The 10,260-nt window shown below is 58.8% G+C and overlaps 1 protein-coding gene across 1 annotated transcript; it reads right to left on the bottom strand.

Annotated features, from left to right (window-relative positions):
* Positions 1-916: 916 nt before the first annotated feature.
* On the bottom strand, positions 917-5,376 carry Gipc3 (GIPC PDZ domain containing family member 3). The gene is made up of 6 exons (XM_042693786.1): positions 5,164-5,376; positions 3,983-4,168; positions 3,654-3,834; positions 1,751-1,863; positions 1,263-1,344; positions 917-1,152 (listed from the first exon to the last, which is right to left on the bottom strand). Exons 1-6 carry the CDS (start codon positions 5,374-5,376, stop codon positions 1,001-1,003), a joined length of 927 nt encoding a protein of 308 aa, XP_042549720.1. The 3' UTR covers positions 917-1,000.
* Positions 5,377-10,260: the final 4,884 nt, after the last annotated feature.

Raw genomic sequence — 10,260 nt, 5'->3', positions numbered from 1 at the left:
CTTGGCTGAGTGTCCAGGATGGCCGTGGAAGGATCTGGAAGCCCAGAGTCACGTCGAGTTGGATGGTTGAGCTTGGTGTTGAAGCTGGACTGGGTTCTAGAACTGGGGGTCATCTCTGGAGTTGTCTGAGTTCCAGAACACAGCTTTGCATGAGGGCTTGGCTGGGTTCTTGAGGGGAGCTGACTCTCAGAGCTGAGCTGGGTTTGGGGGCCAGGCTGGGCCTCAGCGCTAACTTGTGTGCTGGAACAAGGCTTCATCTCAGAGGTGAGCTCAGTTGGAGAGCTGGGCTTGGTCCCTGAGCTGAACTGGGTTCCAGGTCTAGGCTTGCTGTCGGAGCTGAGCTCAGTTGTAGAGCTAGAGGGAGTGTCCAAGCTGGGCTGGTTTTGGGTGCTACATTTGGTCTCAGAGCTGACTTGAGCTCTAGAACAGGGTTTGGTCTCAGAGCTGAGTTTAACTCTCAAGCTGTGTTTGGACTCAGAGCTACGCTGGGTTCTGGAGCAGGGCTTGGTCTGGGAGCTGAGCTGGGTTCTGGAGCTGGGTTTGGTCTTGGAGCTGAGCTGGGCTCTATAACCGGGTTTGGTTTCAGGGCTGGCTTGGGTTCTGGAGCATGACTTAGTCTCAGTGATGTGCTGGGCTCCAGATCTAGGCTTGTTCTCAGAGATGAGCTCTGTTGTAGAGCTGGATCTAGTGTCAGAGCTGCATTGGGTTCTGGAGCTGGGTTTGGTCTCAGGGCTGAGCTCTGTTCTAGAGCTGGATCTGGTGTCAGAGCTTCGTTGGGTTTTGGAGCTGGAGCTGGTGTGAGTGCTGGGCTGGGCTCTGGAGCAGGGCTTGGTCTCAGGGCTGGCTTGAGTTGTGGTGCAGGGCTTGGTCCGGGAGTCTGGCAGGCCTCCAGGCCTGGGCTTGGTTGGGGCGCTGGCTGTGGAGCTGGACTGGGCTGTGGCGCAGGGCTGGGGCAGGGGGCTGGCCTCCGGGCTGGGGCTGCGCTCTGCCACCGGGCACACTAGCCACAGGTCTCCCTGGCCTCGCCGATGGCGGCCCACACCTCCACCACAAACTCGTCGGGGAAGGCAAACTCGCCCAAGACGGAGTCCAAACAGCGAGCAAACTCCTGCACACTCGCCGTCTTCTTGGACGTCTCCACCATGGTGGACGCTGGCGGGGAGACTGGTGAGGACCCTGCCGCCCCCAACTCCCCCAGACCCCCGTCTCCTCCCCAGGCTGCCCTCCCCCCGGGGGCCCCCCAGCTTACCCTGACCCCTTACCCAGCTCGGGGTCCCGAATGCCCATGTAACTCTCCAGAAGGTCATCCACCTTCCCCGAGGCCTCCTCCTCAAAGTCACTGGGCTGAGGCAGGGCGAGGAAGCAGAGGTGAGCGGTCAGATCCCCCAGCAGACCCTTCCTGACCCCAGGGAAGGTCACCCTGCTCATCACTCAGGCAGAGAAACTGAGGCTCAGTGCGTCCTGCCAGATGCTGATGGCTCATGCCTCTAATCCTAATTACTCAAGAGGCTGAGATCTGAGGATTGTGGTTCAAAGCCAGCCCGGGCAGGAAAGTCCATGAGACTCTCATCTCCAATGAACCACCAGAAAACCGGAAGTGGTGCTGTGGCTCAAGGGGTAGAGCACCAGCCTTGAGCTGAAGAGCTCAGGGACAGCGCCCAGGCCCCGAGTTCAAGCCCCAGGGCCAGCGCACGCACATGCACGCACGCACACACACACGCACACACACAGATGGGCTCCCGTGACTCACCGCCTCCTCCACGGTGGCAGCACCCCCAGCACGCAGCCGCAGAGTCTCTCTCCCACTGCTCACTTTGGACTCCAGGGCACACTTGCTGCTGCGGCCTCTCTGGCCGATCATATCTGGAGGGGACAGTCAAGATTTGAGAGGACACCAGCTGGGCCTTTCTAGAACTTTCTGAGCTTTTGTATTCTCCCTACCACCATTGATTGAACCTTAAAACCCTATTGCAATACTTTTTGCCCTCCTGGAACTAACCCAGGAGCCACACTACTTCAGGATGGCTCTAGAAGTAACCTCAGTCTTGCCCCCTCCCCTTGAGATGATTCTAGAAATCACCTTGTACCTAAAGGGTCAATCCAGAGAGGCCCTCTCTGTTTGTTTGTTTGTTTGTTTTTGTCAGTCATGGGGCCTGAACTCTGGGCCTGGCGCTGTTCCTGAGCTCTTCAGCTCAGGGCTAGCGCTCTACCAGTTGAGCCACAGCACCCACTTCCAGCTCTTTCTGCTTTTGTGGTGCTGAGGAATTGAACCCAGGGCCTCGTGCATACAAGGCAAGCACTCTACCACTGAGCCACCTTCCCAGCTCCCTCTCTGTAGAACTCATTCTTCCTGGCTTCCAGACACAGCTCACCACCCTGATACCTGGAACTCCACCCTGGAACACCTTGGAACACCCTGGAACTCCACGCTAGGGCCTCATTCTAGATTCACTAGGAATCCTAGAACTGCTTGCTCTGGGCTAGTGCAACCCAAAGGGCTTGTCCATGATGAGATAATAATACAAGCACTGGTGGCTCACGCCAGACATCCTAGCTACTCAGGAGGCTGAGATCTGAGGATCACAGTTCAAAGCCAGCCCAGGCAAGAAAATCCCTGAGACTCTTTTTTCCAACAAACCACCAGAAAACCAGAAGTGGTGCTGTGGCTCAAGTGATAGAGTGCTTGCCTTGAGCTGAAGACCTCAGGGGCAGTGCCCAGGTCCAGAGTTCAAGCCCCAGGACCAACAACAAAAACAAAACCAGGAAACAAAATACACAACTGGCTTAGCCAGGCACTGGTGGCTCTCACTTATAATTGTATACAAAATCATCGCTACTCCGGAGGCTGCGATCTGAGACTCACAGTTCAAAGCTAGCCCAGACAGGAACCTCCTATTCAACAGTCAAAAGCCAGAAGTGGAGCTGTGGCTCAAGCGGTAGAGCACAAGCCTTGAGTGGAAAAAGCTTAGGAACAGCACCCAGACTGAATCTGAGCCCCAGGACCAACACACACACGCACACACACGCGCACACACACGCACGCACGCACACACGCACGCACACGCACGCGTGCACACACACGCACGCACACACACACGCGCACACACATGCACGCACACGCGCACGCACACACACGCGCACACACACACACACGCACGCACGCACACACACATGCACACACACATGCACACACACGCACACACACACACACACACACGCACACACACACGCACGCACACACACACATGCATATATACAAACGCTGGCTAAAGTACACAGGATGACGTCTGATCTAGAACAGACGTTCCTCGCTGTGGTTGGCTCTGCCTTTGGGGGAACCCTGTGCCAAGTTGGGGATACCATGACTGTCAGACCTGGGAACCTCGAGACATCAGCCTCTTCCGCCAAAAAAGAGCTCAGCCCCAGATATCCACAGTGCTGAGGGGAAAGACCGTGTTCCAAAGCAAGCGCCTCCCATTCCTCCCATCCGCAAACTGCGCTTCCCATCCCCAGACAGCAGCGAGTCCGGCAGGCCACCAGAATGCTTCTAGAACCTTCCATGCCCTCTTATGTCCCTCACCCACCCTCCTCTGTCTCAAGAACCCGTCTTCCTGGACGGCTCCGCCTCCCCCTGGGTGCCAGGTGGCCCTCACCGAAGGCCCGCTTGGGCTGCACCAGGCGGAGGGTGAAGGGCTGGGCCTTGGGCAGCTCCCGCAGCATCTTGGCCACCTCGTAGTGGCGGCAGCCCACGATGGAGTGATCGTTGATGGCCTCGATGCTGTCCCCCACGCACACCGTCTCCATCCGGTTGATGATGCTCCCCTCTTTGATCCTCTGTGGGGATCTCAGGGTCACTGGGGGGGGCAGGGAGGGGAACCCCGCCTCCCCCTCCTCGGGGCTCCCCAGCCGGCTCCCCTCCACCCCCCGCATCCGCGCAGGTCACTCGGCGCGTGGCAGCCGCCCCTGCCCTCCCTCCCGGCACCTTGATGAAGGCGTAGCCGGCCCCGTTGTCGGTGATGGTCAGCCCCAGCGCGTCCTCCGTCTTGGTGACCTCCACCTCCTTGGTCTCGCCGCGCACGTGCGCGAAGATGAAGTCCTCCAGGCCGATCTGGCCGCCCAGCAGCTTCTGCATGTCCACCTTGTGGCTGTTGAGGGTGCAGAACAGGATCTGTCCCAGGGAGGGACGCGCGGGGTCAGCGGGGGCCGCCCTGGGGACACGGAGGCCCAGAGCGCAGGCCGAGGACCCCAGGCTGACCCCGAGGCGGACCCCGGGGCCGACCCCAGGGCTGACCCCAGGGCTGACCCCGGGGCCGACCCCAGGGCTGACCCCAGGGCCGACCCCAGGGCCTACCGCAGGGCTGACCACGGGGCTGACCCCGGGGCCGACCCCAGGGCTGACCACGGGGCTGACCCCGGGGCTGACCCCGGGGCCGACCCCAGGGCTGACCCCAGGGCTGACCCCAGGGCCTACCGCAGGGCTGACCACGGGGCCGACCCCAGGGCTGACCCCGGGGCTGACCCCAGGGCCTACCGCAGGGCTGACCACGGGGCCGACCCCGGGGCCTACCGCAGGGCTGACCGCGGGGCTGGCCCCAGGGCTGACCCCGGGGCCCACCGCAGGGCTGACCGCGGGGCTGGCCCCAGGGCTGACCCCGGGGCCGACCCCAGGGCTGACCACGGGGCTGACCCCGGGGCTGACCCCGGGGCCGACCCCAGGGCTGACCCCGGGGCTGACCCCGGGGCCTACCGCAGGGCTGACCCCGGGGCCGACCCCAGGGCTGACCCCGGGGCTGACCCCAGGGCCTACCGCAGGGCTGACCACGGGGCCGACCCCGGGGCCTACCGCAGGGCTGACCGCGGGGCTGGCCCCAGGGCTGACCCCGGGGCCCACCGCAGGGCTGACCGCGGGGCTGGCCCCAGGGCTGACCCCGGGGCCGACCCCAGGGCTGACCCCAGCGCCTCACCTCGGGGGTTCTCCGGAAGGTGGGGGCCGCGAGGCGCGCGGGGCCCCGGCCGGGAAAGCCCCCCGCCCCGCCCGCCCCGCCCGCCCCGCGCAGGTCCCCAGGCCCGCCCGCGCTGGAAGGGGGGACCCGCCCCAGCCCCAGCCCCAGCCCGCAGGCGCGCCCCGGGCCGGAGCCCCGCTCTCCCGGGCCCCGCGCTCACCTCGGTGGGCGCGATGCCGAAGGCCTCGGCGATCTTGGCGTAGAGCTCGCGGACGTTGGTGAAGCCCTCGATCTTGCCCGTCGGGCTGCCGTGCGCCAGCTGCGTGCGGAAGACCAGGCGCGGGCGCGCGCGGGGCGCGGCCGGGGGCTCGGCGGGGGGCGCGGGGGGCGCGCGCGGGGGCGCGGGGGGCGCGCGGGCCGCGGCGCCGTCCATGGCCGCTCGAGCTCCGCCACCCGCCCGCCCGGGCCGCCGCCCGATCCGCCGCTTCCTGCAGCCTCCCCTCCCCCGGCCCCGGCCGCGACGGCGGCGACAGCCGAGCCGCCCCGCGAAAGGGGATCCGGGAACCCGAGCCGCGCGGCAAGGCGACACCGCGGGGCGCGGAGGGGGCGCGGGGGGGCGCGGGGCCCAGGCGTCCGGGCGCTGCCAGGGCCAGCTGCGCCCTCCCCGGGGACGCCCGGGTCCTCGGGGACCTGGGCTGCGGCCGGGGGAAAAACAGGGAGATGAGAGACGGGAGTAACAGGGAGAAGACAGACAGACAGATGGGAATAACAGGGAGACAAGGGACAGACAGACGGACAGGAATAACGGGGAGACGACAGAGAGACAGAGACAGAATAACAGGGAGACAAGAGACAGAAGGGAATGACAGAGAGGTAGTAGACAGATAGACAGGAATACCAGGGAGATGGACGGGAGTATCAGGGAGACCACAGACAGACAGGAATAATGGAGACAAGAAACAGACAGATGGACAGGAATAACAGGGAGATGACTGACAGACGGATGGACAGAATAGCAGGGAGATGACAGACAGAAGATACACACACACACACACACACACACACTCTGCAAGTGGCTCTCAGCTGTAATCCTAGCTACTCAGGAGGCTGAGATCTGAGGATCACAGTTCAGAGCCAGTCCAGGCAAAAAAGTCCGTGAGACTCTTATCTCCAATGAACCACCAGAAAGCTGGAAGTGGCGCTGTGGCTCAAGTGGTAGAGCGCTGGCCTTGAGCTGAAGAGCTGAGGGACAGTGCCCAGGCCCAGAGTCCAAGCCCCACAACCAACAAAAAATAAATGAATAAAAGAAAAGAAAAGAATATATTTTGTGTATGTGTGCCAGCCTTGGACTTGAACTCAGGGACTGGGCTCTGTTCCTGAGCTTTTTTGCTCAAAGCTGATGTTCTACCACTTGAGCCACAGAGCAACTTCTGCCTTTTTTGTTGGTTCATTTGAGATAAGAATCTTACAGACTTCCCTTCCCCAGGCTGGCTTTGAACCCTGATCCCTAAGTCTCAGCCTCTTGAGTCTCTAGGGTTACAGGCATGAGCCACCAGCACCCCGCAGGCCCCATCATTTTTAAGGTGATGGAGAAGGGGGGCAATGCTGGTATAACCGACCACATTCAGTCCTTGCTCTGCCCACAATGCTCTGCGGCTCTTACTTCCCCAGAGGAAAACTCCCGGGTCTTCCCCACAGCCCACCAGGCCCTGCCCGCCTCCTCCCTGCCGCCCTCCTCTCAGCTTCTTTCAGTGTCTGCCCAAAGCCCGCTTCCCACATCTGACACGACAGATGTTTGACTTCTACCCAGTATAGCAACACATGCCTTGAATCTCAGCACTGGGGAGGGTCTGAAGTTTGTTTCAAAACAAAAGAAAAATAATCATTTCTTTCTTTTTTTTTTTTTAATTTTTTGCTCAGTTGTGGGGCTTGAACTCTGGACCTGGGTGCTGTACCTCAGCCACAGCACCACTTCCAGTGTTCTGGTGGTTAATGGGAGACCAGGGTTTCACAGACTTTCCTGCCTGATCTGGCTTTGAATTGCGATCCTCAGATCTCAGCCTCCTGAGTAGCTCGGATGACAGGTGGGAGCCACCAGTGCTCGGCAAAAAATCATTTCTTTTCTCCGGGCTCCGTGCGTCCGCAGTTACACGGTCAGCCTCAGCTGAGCAGGGTTTGGGGGGTTTACTCCCTTGCTGTAAGTGAGCTGTGTGCAGTACCTGGCACACGGGGACTGTTCGAGGAAGTCTTGGGGGGACAGGGTGAGGGGATCCCCAGGTTACAGGAGAAGAAGGTAGCTCAGGGTTTCAGGAGCTGCCTGTGAAAGTCTCCTATGCATTCAGTACTGGTGCACCCGCCCTGCATCCATCACTATCACCAGTCAGGGATCCAGCCTCCATCAACAGGACTTAGGTCCCTTGGGGGTGTCCTGCTGTCCCTTCCAGCTGAGCCCAGAGAGGGCTCTGTGCCTCACGACAACATTTGCAATCATCCCTTGCTGATGGCGAGGCAGGTCCCAGGAGGTTTAGGGGAGATGAGAGGAAGTTTACTTGAAGTTTAAAAACCAATCACTGGGTGGAGAGATCAAGGACCCTCAAGGCATGGTCCATTCACCCTGGAATAGTACACAACCAGGAACAGGACAAGGCTGTGACCCGTCACGTGGAGGGACCTTGAGGCCACTGTGCTTAGTGAGAGACGCAGACACAAAAGGCCCCATGGGTAGGAAACGGCTGGATTGGGAGACAGGAAGGGGACTCCTGGGGGCGGTGGGCTGGGGGAAGGGAGTAGCCAGGCCATCGCTCAGGGAGATGAGAGGGGTGATGGAATGTTCTAGAATTAGCGACACTGTGAAAACTGTACCTACATTTGTTGACTTGTATATTCAAAACATTTTGAAATAGACACAAAAACTGGACTCACTCAACACAGTGAAAAGGAACTATATAACTTGTGGGTGGAGAGAGGAGGGGAAAACTAGGAAAGAGCGAAAGAAGGGGTGACACTGTCCCAGAAGAGATGTACTCTGCATGTGTGCACATGGCTGGCTCGCACCTACAATCCTACTTACTCAGGAGGCTGAGATCCGAGGATCCAGCGTGGTCAGTCCAGGAGACTCTTATCTCTAATAAACTACTCAGAAAAAGCCAGAAGTGGCGCTGTGGCTCAAGTGGTAGAGAGTTAGCCTTGAGCAAAAGAAGCTCAGGGACAGTCCCCAGGCTCAGAGTTCAAGCCCCAGGACTAGCAAAAGAAAGAGAGAGGGAGGTGGGGAAAAGGAGGGAGAAAGGAAGGGAAGAAGGAAGGAAGGAGGGAGGGAAGGAGGAAAGAAGGAAGGAAAGAGAGAGGGAGGGAGGGAGGAAGGAAATGTACTCTAGTGGGAGACCATTGGCTCACACCTGTCATCCCAGCTACTCAGGAGGCTGAGATCTGAGGATTGTGGTTCAAAGCCAGCCTGGGCAGGAAAGTCTGTGAGACTCATCTTCAATGAATCACCAGAAAACCGGAAGTGGAGTTGTGGCTCAGAGTGGTAGAGTGCTAGCCTTAAGCAAAAAAAAAACCTCAGAGACAGCGCCCAGGGTCTTGAGTTCGAAGCCCCAAGACCAACAAAAGGGGGGGCAAAGGGGAGGGAGGGAGGGAAATCAATTCTCCCCATTTCAGAATCTAGAATTCTGAAATCAAGGTATTATCAGCAAGGCTACCTGGGCGCCACCCCACCCCCGCCCGAGTCCTGCGGAAGCCCTGGCTGGGCCCTGGCAGCTTCCGGTGGCTGGGGCAGTTCTTGGCCATTCCGGACTCAGTCATTCCAGTCCCTGCCTCTGGTCAGTGGCTTTCTCCCCTGTATCCGTGTCCAAATTTTATCATCTTGTAAAGGCAGCAGTTCCTGGCCCGGGGCCGGCTCCTCTGCCAAGGGCTCATCGACAGCCACCCTACTTCCAAATAAGGTCGCATTTGGAGGGACTGGGGCAAGGACTGGGGGGAGGGGGGAAACACATTCCAACTCCATCGCATTATCTCATTAGAGCAAGGAGCTGGTGGCTCATGCCTGTCATCCAGGAAGCTGAGATGTGGGGATCACAATTGAAAGTGTAGGCAGGAAAGTCCGAGACTCTTATCTCCAATTAGGTAGCACAAAGCAGAGCTGGAGGTGTGGCTCAAGTGGCAGATTGCCAGCTGGAGTATAAGTCTCTGAGATCAAATCCTTGGTCCACAAGAACAACAACAACATAAAAAAATTCCATGGCTTCACCAGTAATTTCTAGGAACACATTCCATCAGTGAACTACAGAATTACCCATGACTGGGCAACTTAAAGACTCCAACGAGGGGCTGGGAAGGTGGCTCAGTGGTAGAGCGCTTGCCTTGCATGCCTGAGGCCTTGGGTTTGATTCCTCAGCACCACATAAGCAAAAGGAAGAAAAGCCGGAAGTGGCGCTGTGGCTCAAGCGGTAGAGCGCTAGCCTTGAGCTGAAGAGCTGAGGGACAGTGCCCAGGCCCAGAGTTCAGGCCCCACGACCGGACCCAAAAAAAAAAGACTCCAACGAATGGCCAATAGGAGTTGGACAGAAAATGATGCACACATGGTTACCACAGCCAGAAGGTCCATTGTCCCAGACAAGTGGAAACTTACAGGGTGGTCATCTACACACTGGAATACTACACATTCAAGAACAGGACAAGGCCCTGACCCCTGCTATAGTGTGAGGGACCTTGAGGCTGCGTGGGAGAAGCAGACACCAAAGGCCCACAGTGGAGCTGAGAAGGTGGCTCAGTGGTAGAGCGCTTGCCTTGCATGCCTGAGGCCCTGGGTTCGATTCCTCAGCACCACATAAGCAAAAAGAAAAAAGCCGGAAGTGGCGTTGTGGCTCAAGCGGTAGAGCGCTAGCCTTGAGCTGAAGAGCTGAGGGACAGCGCCCAGGCCCAGAGTTCAGGACCCATGACCGGACCAAAAAAAAAAAAAAAAAAAGGCCCAGTGTGTGGGTCCATGGATGCCAAAGATAGAAAGTAGATTGGGAAGTGGGGGGCAGGCAGGACCTGAGGAGCTGCTAGCGGTGGGGCTTTCTTTTGAGGTGATAGAATGTTCTAGAAGTATAATGATGATGGCCACACAGCCTTGTGAGCCACAGCTCCACTTCTGGCTTTTCTGATGGTTAATGGGAGATAATGTTCTCTTAGACTTTCTTGCTTAGGCTGCTTTTGAGCTCTCAGCCTCTTGAGTAGCTAGGATTACAGGCGTGAGCACTAGTGCCCAGCTGGATTGTGCTTTTTTTTTTGGTTTGGTCGTGGGGCCTGGGTGCTGTGCTGTCCCTCAACTCTTCAG

The sequence above is a fragment of the Dipodomys spectabilis genome, unplaced genomic scaffold (assembly GCF_019054845.1).
Source record: "Dipodomys spectabilis isolate Male_0828 unplaced genomic scaffold, ASM1905484v1 ptg000173l, whole genome shotgun sequence".
NCBI lineage: Eukaryota > Metazoa > Chordata > Mammalia > Rodentia > Heteromyidae > Dipodomys > Dipodomys spectabilis.
Note: the sequence above shows the minus strand (reverse complement) of the source record. Positions and strands in the feature narration are given on the sequence as shown.